This window comes from Notechis scutatus, chromosome 4, assembly GCF_049901735.1.
Source record: "Notechis scutatus isolate UNSWTSFEM ecotype Mainland chromosome 4, rNotScu1.2, whole genome shotgun sequence".
Lineage (NCBI taxonomy): Eukaryota > Metazoa > Chordata > Lepidosauria > Squamata > Elapidae > Notechis > Notechis scutatus.
This window is the reverse complement of record NC_142012.1, coordinates 164,194,818-164,212,597: the sequence shown is the minus strand read 5'-3', so window position 1 is coordinate 164,212,597 and position 17,780 is coordinate 164,194,818. Positions and strand designations below refer to the sequence as shown.

Sequence of the window (17,780 nt, the reverse complement as noted above, 5' to 3'; positions counted from 1 at the left end):
GTAGTCCTCAACTTACAACCACAATTGAGCCCCAAGCTGCAATGGTCATAAGGATGAAAAATGGCCAGAAGTCACTTTTTTCAGTGCCATTGTAACTTCGAAGTCAATCAGCAAACTGTTGTAAGTCGAGGACCACCAGTATTTTTTGGTTGGAGTGGAAAGAAGAGGCAGATACAGTTAACTGATCAAATCCTTGCTAAGGAATATATGTCATGGATGTTAAACCTCAGAAAATTGCAACATGGATTAAGAAAGCAACAGGGAGAAGATGCACCTTTCGAATGCAGGTGTGCAGAGAAGTAGAAAAGATGATGAAACCCTGGGAAATATGAAACCTGCATGTCAACTGCCCGGATTTATGAAGGGGGAAATGGAATTTAATTATGGGAGTTCCCGCATACAAGTCTCTGAGTTTATATAAAGTGGTCCTTGGGGGAGAGGTTAATTGGTAGCATTGCAAGCCTTCCATACCTTCTACAGTTAACCTCGGAAGACTCGTGAGTCGACAAAGGCCACATATCTTGAGTCAGCAGTTCTCCTTTCTTGTAGGCTAATCTTGCCAAAGGAGAAAGCCAAGAAAATGTCATGTAGGAAAATAAACCAGCATTGTCAATTGGGTGCCGGTGCCTAAAAGAATAGGAAGAAAGAGAAAACATTAAAGGCAGAAGTATGCATTTTATTATTGTAGATGTCTAAGTTAAACTATATCAATGTTTCTCAATAATGTTTACTTTAAGATGTGTGGGCTTCAGCTCCCAGAGTTCCCCAGCCAGCAATGCTGGCTGGGGGAGTCTGGGAGTTGAAGCCCCCACATCTTGAAGTAACCAAGGTTGAGAAACACTGATAGGCAGGTAATCCTTGACTTACAACAGGTCACTTAGTGACCGTTCGAAGTTACAACAGCATTGGAAAAAGTGACTTATGACCATTTTTCACACTTGTTACAATTGCAATGTCCCCATGGTCATATGATTTACATTTGGATGCTTGACAACTGACTCATATTTATGATGGTTGCAGTGTCCTGGGGTCATCTGATCACCTTTTGCAGCCTTCTGACAAGCAGTTAATGCGGAAACCAGATTCACTTAAAACAACCGTGTTGCTAATTTAACAACTGCAGTGTCAGGATTCCAGCAATCACTCTAAATAAATCATGATTCTCGAGCCAAACTTCAATAAACTTCAAAGGATTCATTAGAGGCAACACATTGGTACTTCCCTGTATGAAGCCAACACTGGCATACGTAATTTACAGTCACCTGTGACCCTGTTTCCCCCCCCCTGCCCCCTGGGTGTCATCATTCAGAATCTCATAAACCAGATTCTTCAACTGAGCACGTTCACAGGCTGGGTGTCATCATTCATGATGTGGGCAAAAACTCTGGTACTTTAGTTACAATCTTTTAAAGATAAGGGTTGGAATGTACTTTCACTTTCCCTTTTTTATGGCAACTACTAAAACAGGCATAGGAATGTTTTATAAGTTGACATTCGGCTCCTCTCACTTCTTGAAGGTGACCTATATAAAGCAAAAACAAATTGAGTGCAGATATAGAATTTAGGGTTACCCCCCGGCTTGGTTGGATTTTCTGCATGGAATCTTGCTATAAGGTGATCGGCCTGGACATTCCTACTCTTTACCCAAGATGCCTCTGATAATGGGTAGCCCTTCCACTTGTATTGGAGTTGTCTCCTGTGCTATTTGCTTAACAAACGCGGCAAGAAAAGCCATAAAAAGGAGCAAAACTGACTTAGCAAATTTTTCACTTAGCAACAGAAATTTTGGACTCAGTTGTGGTCGTAAGATGAGGACTATCTATACTATATAGCCGTGATGGAGAACCTATGGCATGCATGCCACAGGTGGCACAAAGAGCCATTTGTGCCGGCACGCGAGCTGCAGGTAAACTTACCTCACTGTGCATGTGTGTGCCTCACAGCTGATTTTTGGCCGGTTTGAGGCCTTTTTCGGCCTCCCAAAGGCTTGAGGAAGGCTTCTGCAGGCTTCTGCACGTTTTGTAGGCCGAAAACTAGCCCCATTTCGTCACTTCTAGTATTTTCAGAAAAACAGGTAGTGATGAAACAGGGCTAGTTTTTGGCCTACAAAACATGCAGAAGCCTGCAGAAGCCTTCCTCAAGCCTTTGGAGCTGCAAAGGCCTCAAACCGGCCAAAAATCAACTGTGAGGCGCAGTGCAGGTAAGGGGGGGGATTGCACACACATGCGTAGGGGACGGGGGGGCGCATTGCCTTCTGGGTGCTGGCACGTGAGTGCAAGCGTGCGCACAATTTTTGGCACAGGAGCCCAAAAAGGTTAGCCACCACTGCTATATAACTTAACATGGTGTATGAACCAATTTTATATAGCCAGGTACCTATACTGGACCAAACTAGAAAGAAGCTGGTTTATTTTTGTCTTAATACTTTAGTTACACCCAATCATTTTTGTTTGTAGGCACAATACACAGCTTTTTGTAGAATGCAAACTGTAGTGGCTTAGTCCATAAACCATGCCCAGAACATTATATGGAACCTGGCCTATATGTGGTGGAATTTCCAGCTACATTAGAGAGCGGAGTAAAGAGGCTGGCTTGCTTAGAGATAATCTGTAGGAGGATATGTCACAGGTCAGATGATTGAAGTCTTTATCTGCCTGTCTATGGAGATTGTCAATCATCCAGGTCATGGTTCTCCCAAAGGTTCTTTTTTCAAAAGGCAACTGAAGAAGCTTCTTAGATGAGGAGCGTAATGTTTTCAAGGGGGGAAAAAACTAAGAAAGTCCAACTGCCTTTTGGAAAAGCATTTTTGGGATCTTTGATCCCAAGAGAATGTAGTTAGTCAGGTGAGGTTCTTATAAACTAGGAGACCAACAATAAAGAAGCCATTTTGACCTGCTCATGGGAGTTGTTTTAGCACATGACACTATGCAGATTAGTCCTTGACTAACGAACACATTTCAGCCCGATATTTCTTTTGCTAAGCGAGACAGTTGTTAAAGTGAATTTTGCCCCGTCTTACAACTTTTCTTACCACAGTTGTAAAGTGAATCACTGCAGTTATCAAGTTAGTGGCATGGCTGTTAAGTGAATCCTTCTTCCCCATTGACTTAAGTTTGTCAGAAAGAAGCAAAAGTGGCCCTGGGACGCTGCAACTGTTATAAATATAGGTCAATTGCCAAGCCTCTGAATTTTGATCAGTTTTGACCACAGGGATGCTGCAATGGTTGTAAGTGTGTAAAATGGTCATAAGTCACTTTTTTTCAGTGCCGTTGTAAGTTTGAACGGTCACTAAATCAATTGTTGTTAATCGAGGACTACCTGTATTTTGAAATAAAATGTCTGTTGTTTTCCCACAGACCTCCATTCAGGCATTCCTGGTTAAAAACCAGCTGCCTCTTGCAGGTCACTTAAAGAAAGCCATACTTGGAAGTAGTCCGGATGGGTTTCATCAGATTGAGGCCATAGTGATATTTCCCTTTGGGGTGCTCTTCATCTAGCGCCCGCAGGTGAGAATCTGCAGAGCTCTCCAAAGGTAGACCTTCCGCCCGGGCAGCTGTTTCCAAGGCATCTTGGCAATCCACCTGCTTGAGAGAAAGTGCAGAATTAAACCTCAGGTATTACTGAAAAAGCTTGCTATGTCCCCAAGATTTTACTTGGATCCTAAAAACTGCAAGGAATTCATGTCTAACCAGTACTACTTCCAAACTAGTTGACTGATTAGCAACATTTCCAGGCTGGCTCCATCTCAAAGGACCATGCGAAACAAACAACTAAACTTAAAATTACCTGCAAGCCCTTTAGAAGCACCTCCAATCAACCTGTGGCAAAAAAAAATATGATAGAAAGTGTTGGGACTCTCTTTTTCGCATTTACGACTGGTTGCCAAGCACCTCACAATTATGTGATTACCATTTGCAAACTTCTCTGCCAGCTTCCCCAGAAAATCAATGGGGAAGCCAGCAGGAAAGGTTTCAAATGGAGGAAATGGAGAAGAGCTGAATCCTTCACAGACTGAAGGATTGTTCAGGATTTTAGCTCAGTTTCTGCAGCCCCTTTTGGAGGATTTCCCCTCCAAAAGGAAATCAGGAAATAAAAAGGAGAGGGGCTACTCTTTGGCAAGCTGCAAGAAGAAACATTTCAGCTCCATCCCAAACATTTCAGCTTCATTCCTGCAGGCTCTCCTCTGTGAACAAAGTGAAATAGAAAATCCTTCAGCGGGCTACAGAGTCATTTCAGAGCAAAAACCATCCCAGGAGGATTTCATTTAAGAGAGCTGAAACCTTTGAGCAGATAGCCATTTCATTCTCAAAGACCTGCCTGCCCAGATGACTTCAGCTCTATGAAGAACTGAAATCCTTTGGCAGGCAGCTTTTTCGATCCATGCACTAAATAATCTGGAAGATCGCTTAACAACCACAATCAAGAGTTCCGGGACTGCAGTCATTGACTGAAGCAGTCACATGGGCCTCTTGCTTAAGGACTGCTTCACTCAGTGATTGAGATTCCAGTCCCAATTGTAGTTGTAAATCAAGGACTACCTGTAGTGATCTTTGATTCACACCCTGGATTAGACAGATGAGACATCTGTTGGTTAAATTTGCATATTAACCCACAAGCATTTCTAAAAAGTATTCCTAGTGTGCATGTGATTGGTCTGCTTCTGAGTGATTTGGAGAGAACATATCTACTCTGGATTGATAATGCAAAGGAAAAAAACAGAGTTAGCTTTCTTTCTTAAATACAGTGGGGCCCTTTTTGTATCTGAATCATTTTCTAGGGAAGTGGAAAGACCTTTTTTATAAACCTTAATTATAATTATACAGTATGTTTGGAGTAGCAAAAAAATCAGGAGTCTACTAGCACCTTTTCTGATTAGCTTCCCCATTTTATTAACAAACCCCATTCCTTACTAGCACTGATGATGTTACCTAATTTGGTAATGAAACTGTTCTGACCTAGGCTTCATAAAATCACGAAACAGACTCCTTGTCCCGAAAAAACCTCTTTTTATTTGGCTAATGTGAATTCCTATCATTCACATCAGCAAAGTCCTGGCAAACAGTCTTTCAAGGGTGAATTGCAACCACAGACCTTATCAGGCTTGGAGAGTTGCCAGGCCGATAGCTTCCAAGCTCAAAGCTGTATACAAGAAAATACTTGGCAAAGAGTCTCTGAGAGTCATGAACAAATCTTCACCCTAATTAAACGAACTAATTGTCTCCTGCAAACACCACTCCCCTTTCACTCCTCTTTATTCCCTATGGGAAGGGACATTCACTGTCCACCTGTGCCTTCACTCCCAAATCGACCCTTGTTCCTTAACTGTTCCCTTCTCCTGGCAGCTCTGTGCATGCGCACATTGGGAACAGGCTCCAGCTGTTCTTCTTCCCCACTGATCCCCAACTCTGAAAGCAGCTGATAACTGTCGGGCAGTCCTGGCCCCATCTCTGCCTCCAATGCAGAGCCCTCATCAGAGCCTTCTCCATACTCCAGGACTGGCCCATGTTCCTCCCCAACCTCCTCACTGTCTGAGTCTGCCGCCAGCTCAGGCTGGCCGCTGGCGGGCCACAACAGAAACCTCTGCAAGAAAACAACCAAGCTCAGAGAGCACCAAGGGCCCCACCGTTCAATCCCAAGCTACAAATATTCTTCTTTATTGGTGCATGTTGTTATCAGCCATGAGTTTCTTTTGAGCTGCACAAAAGCTCATGCCTTTTAATAAAACCTGCTAGTGGGAAAAAGCACTACCAGATTCCTTCCAGGTTTCTATGGCTATTTATAAGTTGTGCTAAACAGCACTAGCGTTCATGACAGTTGAACAATGAGATGATAACTTTTTGCACTTTTCTAATTCCTTGGAAAAATGTATTCCTCAGAGGATGTAATATATATATATATGGGGGGGAAGGGAGATATCACAGAAAAGCTGAAGCATGTCCCTGATTTCTTGGCAGCAAGAAGGAAGTGGTTTTTCCACTGAGCTCATCGGAGTTTACTGACTTCCCACTCTAGCCTACAGCACTGATATATCCCGGGAGATTTCCTATTCCAGGAATAGCTAGCTTTGTTTCATTTTAGGAGTTCAACCAAGGCCAGTTAAGGATTACCACCTACCAAGATATCTATTTTAAAGCCTTACATTCAGAAAACCTTCAGTACTTTTTTGTTTCTTTTTGTATATTTATTCTTGACAAGTGACCTCAACTGACAAACATGGATTGAAATAGTCAGGAGGAAAAACAAAACAAAAAACTAATTACTGTTGTTCATAAATCTCTGCAACAGATTAAGTGTCTCTAAAGTCGATGGGAAGTTCCCAAAACTGAAGCAGAACTCTGAATTACCCTATCCTCGGGTTATAATCTTGTTAACAAGCAAAAACCACTTTGCAATTGTCTCGTTTAACAATGGAAATTTTGGTAGCTTTGTTCGGGTATTTCCCCCCCGTCATTATATAAATATATATGGTATTCAGCTTTGTTCGGGTATTTTCCCACGTCATTATAGTTGTGCTTTTAAAGTTGTATATGTATGTATGTATGTATGTATATGATTTGTTAGTAGACCATATGCTGAAATGCTTGTCTTGTAAAAGTAAACTTCCTTCGAATAAATATTATACTAATCAGAACTCTGAAACACTTCATTTTTCTAATTAATTGTTTATGGTCCAGACTACCAGAAGGAAAATCTGACAACACTCTTACAGTTTATTGGAAACAGGCGCACCAAAAAAACTTATTATTAATTTCTGGGATTTTTTTTAGTCCCCAGGCCTAGATTTTCCTGGTCGTCTCTCAACCAAGCCATAACTTTTAATTTGCTTCTGTTTTATTTTCCTGTCTGCTTATCTAAAATGAATTTTATTTATAAAGGCTTTTGAAATGGCGTTTTATAATTTTCTTTTTCTTGTCACCCGCCTATTAAAATAGATGGCATTGCATTTTCTGGGGACCAAGGTCACAACACAGTCCACAACCCAGAATAATACTGTATTGCAGTTCCTTTCATTGCAGCTATTGCATTGTCTCTTCAGTTAATAATATTACAAGGACCTCAAATCTCCTATCAGCCTCTGTTCCAGAAAGAGGATGTTTTTTTTTTTAAAGAAAAAGGAAATGTGACTTGCAACATTAGGCCTTTTCAAGGTTGTTCTGCCATTTGACCCAGAGAGACAGCAACAAAACTTCTCATCCTCTGTAAATCCCAAACAGATGGTTTGAAGGTTGCAGGCCCTTTATGCCAAAGGCTTCTCATTTTCTCAAACAATATTAGGAAAAATGTGCCTGCTGAAGATACTGTTTATAAAGCAGTGTTTCTCAAGCATGGCCACCTTAAGACGTGTAGACTTCAACTCCCAACGGAACTGCAAATCTGGTTCATAAATACAGGTGGTCCTCAATTTACGACCACAATCGAACCCAAAATTAATGTTGCCAAGTGAGTTTTGCCTCATTTTATGATCTTCCTTGCCACAGTTGTTAAGTGAATCGCTGCAATTGTTAAGCTACTAGTAGTAACACACTTGTAAAGCGAATCTGGCTTCCCCAGATTTCCTTCGCTTGTCAGAAGGTCGCAAAAGTGAATCACATGACTCCAGGACACTGCAACCGTCATAAATATGAACCAGCTGCCAAGTATCCGAATTTTGATCACAATGGTCTTAAGTGTAAAAAAATACAATTGTAAGTCACTTTTTTCAGTGCCGTTGTAACTTTGAATGGTCACTAAATGAACTGTTGTAAGTCGAAGACTACTTATACCTTGTAGATTACTAGGCTGCGCCCAAGACGTTGCAGACGTCATCAGTCTCGAGTCCCTTTGTGCCCACAAGAGACTTAAGTCCAGCCCATCTTGAATTCCTTTGACTCTTATCTACCGCCAATTTGCTTTGACCGTTAGTAGTTCAGATTCTTGTAGAAAACTTTAGTGTACAACAAGCCTACATAATTCATTTGAGCTGTTTGGGCTCCTGATTGACACCACCCCAAGGTTGGACCATCAGAACTTCCAACAGTTGCATAGTGACCAGTCATAACTCGAGGACTACCTTTATTGGTTCCAGAAAAGGAAATTTGATTTTAATAGCAAACTTTCATTTTATTTTTAAAATGGATCCGGTGTCCTTCAGCTCCAAGTTTTCCTAGTCTGTCCAACAACTATGCCACTGAAATGGCAGGGGAGTGATGAAGGGGAAATACTGCAGAACCAGCCATCTGTGAGCTCTGCAACTGCAGCTCTTAATATTATTATGGGTGGTTTACAAAAGCAATTATGCCCATTTTCTTCCTGAATGAGGATCTTAATTCAGACTGAAATCAGTGAATTAAACTATCAATCAAGGGAACATTAAATATAATTGTTTATGTGTACTATTTATAGCAAAAGGAATAGCCATAGCTGGCCTAATGTAACCAGATGCTAAGTGGATTGTCATTAAATCACAACACAGTGTCCTTGCAGGCACCAATTTAAACCCCATCCTACTAATTCTAATTGTGATTATTTGGTTTATTCAATTCCTACCCCGCCTTTCTATTCAGCCATCTTAATGTTTACAAAAACGCTCCAACAACTCCATTCTCTTCTTGCATTCAGCACATCTGTGAGCACCATTGTGAATCTAGGCAGGTAGAGCAGCTGGAGTTAGAACAGGATATACAAAAGATACTAAATTTCATTTATAAACTCTTCAAAGGAAATGACTTTCACTAGTACCCCTTAACCAGATCCCCATTAAGGAGCTAGAAAGAGTCCCGAAGGTGCTTTTTATCCAAAAGGGAACTGCACTTTCTTTCTTCTTTCTTTCTTTCTTTCTTTCTTTCTTTCTTTCTTTCTTTCTTTCTTTCTTTCTTTCTTTCTTTCTTTCTTTCTTTCTTTCTTTCTTTCTTTCTTTCTCCTTTATTTTTTTCTTTTGAAAACATTTTGCTTCTCATCTAACAAACTTCTTCAGTTCTGGATGAGCTCATCCAGTTTCTTGGATGAGAAGCGAAAGGTTTTCGAAGGAAAAGAAAAGATAAAGAAGAAAATCCAGTTGCCTTTTGGAGGGAAAAATACCTGTGGGACAACCATGGCCTAGATCAGTGGTGGTTAACCTTTTTTGGTTGCTGTGCTGATAATTGCGCATGCCACCACCCAGAAGGCAATGCGTGCTGGGCCCCCCCACGCCCCCTGCACATCCTCGTGCTACTCCACCCCCATGCACGGCGCATATCTCTGCATGTGATCTCCTGTGCGCCATGCATCTGTGCATGCGTGTGATCCCCCCGGGCGCCATACATCTGTGCATGCACACAATCCACCCATCTGCATCTCTGAGCATGCACATGCCTCTCCCGCGCACCCCTGCCCCCCACGCACGCACACCAGATACCCGATAATCAGCTGTTGGGCGGCGGTGGCGCGCTCGCATGCGCAGTGGGGCGTGAGCTCTCGCGTGCCGGCAGAAGGGGCTTCTGGCATGCATGCTATAGGTTCGCCAACACGGACCTAGGTGATTGAGAATCTCATAGCCATTTTGTTAGAAACAGATGGCTGAAAATTGACTTTAGTAAGCCATTCATGAAAATTGGTGTGTCATTTTATATTCATGCATTAAAAAAAAGATAATAGAGCCTACAAAGCACTTCTGAAAGAAATAATTCTTTTCCCACCATGGGCGAGATTTTGCTCATCCCATTAGCAAGCAGTTCTATTCAAGGCCAGTCCTTCTTGCTACGTGCTGAAAAGACAGGATGAGCTCGAAATTAGAACACCAAGAAGAAACACCGTTTCCTGTCCAGATGCAGGTTAGCACGTAAGGCTGCTGCTTCTTCTATTACAAGACCTACAGGTAGTCCTTAAGTTATGACCGTAATGGAGCTTACTCAGGGGTGGGATTCAATTTTTTTAACCGGTCCTGTGGGCGTGGCTTAGTTGGTGGGTGTGGCTTGGTGGTCATGTGATTGGTTGGGCGTGGCCAACTCAATATCATTCACATCAAGGCATGCATCTCCTCGCCTGGCCTCTCATGACTGTGGGGATGCTGCAACAGTCATAAGTGTGAAAAACGGTCATAAGTCACTTTTTTCAGGGCCATTGTAACTTTAAATGGTCACTCCACACAAGCAAAGTGCCAGCAAAGGAGGAAAAAAAAACTCCAAGGAAGTTCCTGAGACAGGAAGTTTAGTCCTGCCAAGAATGTCATAAGGATTAATGGAGAGGCAGTTTCTGTAAGCAACACCAGAATGTTTCCTTCCTGCCTTCCTTACAGGATTAGGCCAGTAATTTCTTCTAACAACCTGTTCTCTGAACTGCTTAGAATGTTAACAACCGGTTCTAGCGAATAGGTGCGAACTGGTAGGATCCCACCCGAGCTTACTCATCTTGGCCATAACTCGTGACCAACCTGATTTTAGGACCTATTTTGGGCGGCCTATACCCAATACAGCTGGGCTCTTATTGTGCATCACACAGACCATGATATTAGAAGCAGAGCTTAATTGGACCGCCTTAGCATGTACCCTAAAATGCCAAAGAACAAGCAATCTGGGTTAATTCACTGACCATGACTTGGACTGTCCCAGCTAATTCAGGAAAGGAAAATATTAGGTGAAGGGAAGATGGTAGGCTGGTAAGAGTATTCTCCTTATGCCGTCCTGGCCACTCAAACACAGGAGCTCATGTTCAAAGCTGCCCGATTGCCAGGTGGGCACCATCCACCTCTTTGCCTTCTACCATGAAGTCTGCCAACTACCCAGTTGGCAAATCCAGAAAAAAGGAACTCCTGATACATTGGTTTACCAAGAGTATAAAACTTTACCAAATAAACACAGAAGGAGGAAAACCAGCTCTAGGTTTCCAGCACAAAAGCAAGCATAATTAATTCCCCCTTTTCCCTATGGGCCACCCACCGTCCAAAACGTCCACCGATCACCCCTCTTCATTTTGTTAGGGGAAACAAACAGCCACGCCAGGACATCTGCTTGGTGTGTCTTTGAGGTGCTGACGGATGCTTGAATACCGTTCTCCTACCCTGGCATTCCATCCACCTGCCTTTCCTGTTATTATCAAGGTACGAATGCAGGAAAAATGGATAATAGCAATAGCACTTAGACTTATATACCACTTCACAGTGCTTTCCAGCCCTCTCTAAGCGGTTTTACAGAGTCAGCCTCTTGCCCCCAACAATCTTGGGTCCTCATTCTACCCACCTCGGAAGGACGGAAGGCTGAGTCAACCTTGAGCCTGGTGAGATTCGAACTGTCAAATTGCAGGCAGCTGGCAGGCAGCAGAAGTAGCCTGCAGTACTACACTCTAACCACTGCGCCCCCGCGGCTCTTAATGTAGCTGAAAGTGAGAATCAGTCTTGACAAAGTCATCTGGCTGGCAACACCAGATGATGATAAAGTCTCTCGTGCCTCTTCCATCAACCACATCTCCGCGATTGATGTCAGGGCAATGTTTTAGTTCGGGATTGAATCCTGGATAAATTTTACCAGCAACTAGCTTGGCAGTGAGAAGCAGGCTTCTGAGAATCAGAGGGCCAGCCAGGATGAACCAGATACACTGAGAAATGTAATCATGAGGGCAGTTTAGGACTTAAGCCAAACTGAATGCAATAAAAATTAATTTTAGCTCCTTGCGGCTTAAAAACAAGGATTGCCTCCCTGTAGCAACGCTATGGTGGATGCTAAAATTTGCCAGTAGCATCTGCTTAATTAAGGGCTACAAAGCAGCTCAACATCACCAGCTATCTCTGCAAACAGCAGCTATAACCACTCTAACTTCCTGTCATGCTGGGAGTAATTTCTGCTGGGTCACAAATTATTAGGAAGTCCAACAATAATAGCAACAAGGGGAAAAAAACCAAAGGCTGGCTTACCAAGAATTTGGAACTGTGGCCCACAGCTCTTCATTATGTGGCAATATTTCCACGTTCATAGTAGGGCATTAGCTACAACATGCTAATAATCACAATGGCCAAGTATTAAAAGGAAAAAAAAGCAATATAGGTAGCCCTCAACTTACAACAGTTTATTTAGTGACCGTTCAAAGCTACAACAGCACTGACAAAAGTGCCTTATGGCCATTTTGCACACTTATGACCGTTGCAGGTCACGTGATTTACATTCGGATTCTTCACAACTGCTTCATATTTATGACGGTCGCAGTGTACTGGGGCCACATGATCCCGTTTAACAAACGTGGCAAGAAAAGCCTCACTGAACTAATTTCTCACTTAGCAACATAAATTTTGGGCTCAATTGTGGTCATGTCAAGGACTACCTGTGACATTCATTATTATCCCCAGCAAAAAAAAAAATGCTTCTGAATTTCCCACTGCGGCTAATTTTATAGAATTAGGTATTACAGAACCAGCTGATTGTCCAAAGCTTAATCGACAAGCAGAACAATGTAACCCTCCTCAACTCTTTTGTTCTAAATAAAGGTTATTCCCCATATTCTGATCATTTTAAAAAAAAATTTAAATGGTTATGAAATATTGCACAGATTGCTCAGATGTTTGTTTGTTTTTCTTTTACCCCCATGACTTGCTTTCGAGTCCTTGGTCAAGGACTTGGTTAAAAAGTCCTTTGAAACTTCTAAGAAACAAAGCCACACTGGTCACACTTCTGCACATATTTGTTGACATGGCAAAGAACTCAAAAAGAACAGCGAGGCAGAAATTACGTAGGCAGCATTAAAAGTTTCTCCGGATCCACCTCACAGTTTTTTATTTACCTATCCTAGGGCAACGGTTTCCTTAGGCCGACTCTAAAGTTCACATAAATATGTGAGTCCTTGACATTTTTCTTTCTCTCTCTCTCCCCCAGCCAGCTGGATGCTATAAAAAGCAGCCTTCAGGGGTAAAAGGTTTAATGTGCTTGCTGAGGTCATGAAATTTGCAAAGTCAAGGTTGGATGATAAAATGGGATGAGGGACAAATCTGCAAACCGGGTTTTCCACTGGCTGTGATATTTATGTTGCTTTTAGAAGAGATCCTGCAGCAGGCCAGAAGAACTGCTTCATATGCATTGCAACAGAAATTTTATCTGTTTATTAGAGTTTTTGTCCCATCTTTATTTACTTATTATAAGTAACTAAAGGTGAACATATGTAATACTCCTTAGTCCTCTTTTTCTCTATAACAAGCCTCACGGATGGATTGGCTCAAAGTCACCCAGTCAGCTTTGATACCTAAAGCAGGTCTACGGAGATTCTCCGTCATCCAAATCTGAAGAGCTGAAAAAGCTACTTGGATGAGAAGCGAAACGCCTTCAAAGAAAAACCAGAAAGTCCGGTTGCCTCTTGAAAAAGCAGGACTAAAACTCAGTCTCCTGGAAATTGGTCTAAAGTCACCAAGATGGCTTTCATGACTAAGGCGGGACTAAAACTCACCATTTCCTGGTGAGTAGCCCAAATTCACCTCACCGGCTTTCATGCCTAAGGCAAATCTAGAACTTAAAATCTCTCGGTTACTTAACCAATACCCTAACCACTTCCCACCAAACTGGCTCACTGATGTTTTATCAAAGCAATTTCCACCATCTTACCCAAAACAGAAATAAAGGTAACCCAACCTATAATTTCCAGAATTTCCCTGAAGTTCTTTTCAATAATTTTCCGTATACTGGTTAGAAGAATGTAAAGTTTTTTTTACAGCATTTGCACAGTAGCATGATCAAAATCACACAATTTGTAACATTTTAACTGTGCATGTGATTGGTCTGCTTCTGAGTGATTTGGAGAGAATATATCTACTCTGGATTGATAATGTAAAGGAAAAAAACAGAGTTAGCTTTCTTTCTTAAATACAGTGGGGCCCTTTTTGTATCTGAATCATTTTCTAGGGAAGTGGAAAGACCTTTTATATAAACCTTAATTATAATTATACAGTATGTTTGGAGTAGCAAAAAAAATCAGGAGTCTACTAGCACCTTTTCTGATGAACTTCCCCATTTTATTAACAAACCCCATTCCTTACTAGCACTGATGATGTTACCTAATTTGGTAATGAAACTGTTCTGACCTAGGCTTCATAAAATCACGAAGCAGACTCCTTGTCCCGAAAAAAACCCTTTTTATTTGGCTAATGTGAATTCCTATCATTCACATCAGCAAAGTCCTGGCAAACAGTCTTTCAAGGGGGAATTGCAACCATAGACCTTATCAGGCTTGGAGAGTTGCCAGGCCGATAGCTTCCAAGCTCAATGCTGTATACAAGAAAATACTTGGCAAAGAGTCTCTGAGAGTCATGAACAAATCTTCACCCTAATTAAACGAACTAATTGTCTCCTGCAAACACCACTCCCCTTTCACTCCTCTTTATTCCCTATAATTTCCAGAATTTCTCTGTCTATTCCCTGAAGTTCTTTTCAATAATTTTCCGTATACTGGTTAGAAGAATGTAAAGTTTTTTACAGCATTTGCACAGTAGCATGATCAAAATCACACAATTTGTAACATTTTAACTTGTCTCACTACTATTTGCTTTACTTCTGAGGACTCCCCAGGAAATATTAGATTGATTAATTGATTTAGTATAGTACTATTTAATAGTAAAATATTATCTATTGCCTAATCCAGAGGTCTCCAAACTTGGCAACTTTCAGACTTGTGGACTTCAATTCCCAGAATTCCTCAGCCAGCTATCCTAGGCTGGCTGAGGAATTCTGGGAGTTGAAGTCCATAAGTCTTATAGTTCCCAAGTTTGAGGACCCTGGGCCTAATCCTAAAATCTAGTAAGATAAATTATTCCTTTAATTCTTATTTGGCATTTGGGAGGAGTTTCTCAAAATCTTTCTTTAAATCTCTGAATTGGGCATTTGTGTGTGAAGAGGGAGGGGTATTCAGCATGTGCCTTGATTCTTTGCTTCCCTTAATTTTTCCACATTCTGGAGGAAATAGCTTTGCTAGTAGCTTCATTAACAAACAGTCACTAACTATGCAAAGTTCATTTTGCTTCTCACCCAAGAAGCTTCTTCAGCTCTGACAGGATTCCTGTCAGAGCTGAAGAAGCGTGTTGGATGAGAAGCGAAACGTCTTCAAAAGAAAAAACAAGGAAGTCCAGTTGCCTCCTGAAAAAGCACCTTGACCTGGATGACTGAGAATCTCTACAGACTTTTAACTATGCAAAGTAAAAAAACAACAACTGAATTTTAGATCCTTGCTGGACATGTTTCCACAGCAATCAATCTTTGATAACTACAGTCTCCTTTTCACTGATTAGCATTTAAAGCATGAAGCTGATTATGCTCTATAATTATAGCGAAAGGCCATGCGCTATTTATGCAACACAGAATTACATCAATTATATTATGCAATTCAGTCAAGTACTGGTGTCAGGAACAGTGTGGTTAGTGGTTGTAGCGTTAAGACTAGCAAAGAACTCTGCTTTTATCCTCATTCCATTCAGGGCTTTGGGCTGTTCCTTCTTCCTCAGCACATCCTATTCCTGTTTTGGGGGTAACATGAAGGATGATGCCCAGCTGCCTTGAGCTAATGAATAAATGCGATTTAAAAAGCAGTCATTGCTACTTACCTTGTATTTCTCTTGTCGGAACTTGATCCCATCTTGTCCTCCACGTTGATTCAGGCTATTTCTCTCCCTGATACTTCTATACCCAGGACTGGGTATCACGTACTCTTTTCCTAGATCGATATCTTTCATCTTTTTCGGTAAACGCCAGGGTTAACAAATATATTTGCCACTCAGAAAATTCTGGGGAAAAACAAGAGAGAACAAGAAATAAAATGTGAGAACATCTGTCTCAGCTGCTCTCTATCTCTTCCTTCTTAAGCAGATGTCCTGAACGGGGTTGGATTACAGTTTTGTAACCCAATCCCCAAATATGGTCTGCCTACTGTACTTCCACTAGCCCTGGCAGAAAGGGATACTATATCAGATGAATCCCAGTAGCCGTGTCCCTAGATAATCCCAACAGGGGGAAAAACAGGCTCTGAGTCCTAACTTTGCATAAGGAACTTCAGTTCTGTGCTATTGGCACCTCTTTTTCTCAACAGCCTTAAAGTACATAGCATGCAGTAAATCCTCTACAAATAGTAATCTATGTAGTTGACAAGCACAGAGATCAACTATAATCGGTGATCTATTCAGGCAAGTAGTCCTGAAAGACCATGAAGTTTAGAAAAAAAAGAATGTCATTGGGTTTTTAAAAATGGAGCTGTTTACAGCCTTTGGGGGTGGGGGGGGAGAAAAAGAACAGAATAACAGAGTTGGAAGGAACCTTGGAGGTCTTCTAGTCCAACCCCCTGCTCTCAAGCATTAGACCCTATATCATTCCAGACAAATGGCTGTCCAATTTCTTCTTGAAACCCTCCGGTAATGGAGCACCTAAAATTCCTGGAGGCACGTCCTTCCATTGGTTCATTGTTTTCACTGTCATGAAATTTCTCCTTAGTTCTAGGTTGGATCTCTCCTTGATTCATTTCCATCCATTGCTTCTTGTCTTACTTTCTGGTGCTTTGAAAAATAGTTTGACCCTCCCTCTTCTTTGTGGCAGCCATTCAGATATTGGAACACTGCTATCATTTCAACCCTAGTCCTTCTCTTCACTAGAGGATAGTAAGACATACCCAATTACTGAAATTTTTGGAAGGAGCAATTTTGTTAAGCCTAACTATCCATACAACTGAGTTACTTAGAATTTTTCAATAGGCAAAATGGAAAAGGGGGCTCTGGTAAGATAACGTTAGCCATAAATGCCGGAATTGTCAAAAAAAAATTGCTGTGCAGTTCAAAAATTGACCACCACTGCATTATCTTTATTCTTATTGCATTAAGTGATAAAGTTTTACATAAATTATCCATCAACCCCATTATATTTATCATTAACCAATTACAAACACCTCAGACCCATCAGTCTAAGAGAAACAATCACAGGGAGCTCACTGTGTTAAATGCAGTCTGTCTCTGGATTGTGTAGAGCTAAACAGAGAACATTAAGGTCAAAATAAGGGCTCCATAGTGTCCCAGTTGTTTTTCCCCCTCCTGTGCTACTTTTATCTTTCTTTATCTCTCTTTTCTTTATGCTAAATCACCCTGCCTTGTACCTTCTGTTGGGTTGCCTTTTGTGTTTTGTGCCTCACTACAACAGAAGGAGGGGAAAAATACTCTCCGGCTGCATGATTCAGCAAAATTCTATCACCATGATGACAGGTTCCTCTTTCTGCAAATAACAGAAAGCTTTGCAAATGTTTGAAATCCCTTGTTTTAAAACATTTTAGGGAAAGCCATTATCGTTAAGAGGCCAGTTACTATGGCCCACAGACCATTTTGCTGGCAATCTGATGAAGTCCTCCTGTACTCTTCACGCCACACGGGTTTACGTCTCCTTCCGTTCCCCTCCCTGGTGGCACGAGATGCCTTCCTTACATAATGGCTTGGTATCAAGCAAAAAGATCTTACATAATGGCTTGGTATCTCAAGCAGAAAGGCCTCAATGAGGCACCTCCTGCCTGCCTGCCGCTCCATTTCATTCCCTTGTTTGCAGCACCCTCTGTAGGGCCCATTTGCAAATGGCACCCAGCAATCCCTGTCTCCAAGCATCCTTTCAGGATCCCTGCCAGGAGAACAGGTAGCCCAGAACAGGAGGCGGAGGTGACCTATTGCTCACCTGTTTCCAGGCAGCTTTTGCAGCAAAGGAGAGAAACAACCAGTAAACCAAGGACAGGGGGGCGGTGGGCTTTCCAAGCTGTCACTCCGCTCTTCCATCCTTGTTTTTAGATATATATAGATATATATATTCATCTCCTTCCAGGCATACTTTAACTATGCA

The 17,780-nt window shown here is 41.7% G+C and overlaps 1 protein-coding gene across 2 annotated transcripts in view; it reads right to left on the bottom strand.

Annotated features, from left to right (window-relative positions):
• The window catches only part of ABCC5 (ATP binding cassette subfamily C member 5), a 62,752-nt gene that overhangs the window by 43,387 nt on the left and 1,585 nt on the right, over positions 1 to 17,780 (bottom strand). Inside the window, exons 2-4 of one of the 2 annotated variants that reach the window (XM_087965534.1) lie at positions 15,524 to 15,703; positions 3,424 to 3,581; positions 472 to 627 (exon numbers count right to left, since the gene is read on the bottom strand). In XM_087965534.1, coding sequence (XP_087821660.1) covers positions 472 to 627; positions 3,424 to 3,581; positions 15,524 to 15,652 — 443 coding nt within the window. In that variant the 5' untranslated portion in view covers positions 15,653 to 15,703. Of the gene's footprint in view, positions 1 to 471; positions 628 to 3,423; positions 3,585 to 15,523; positions 15,704 to 17,780 lie in introns of both variants that reach the window. The other variant, XM_026688591.2, reaches the window with a different exon arrangement.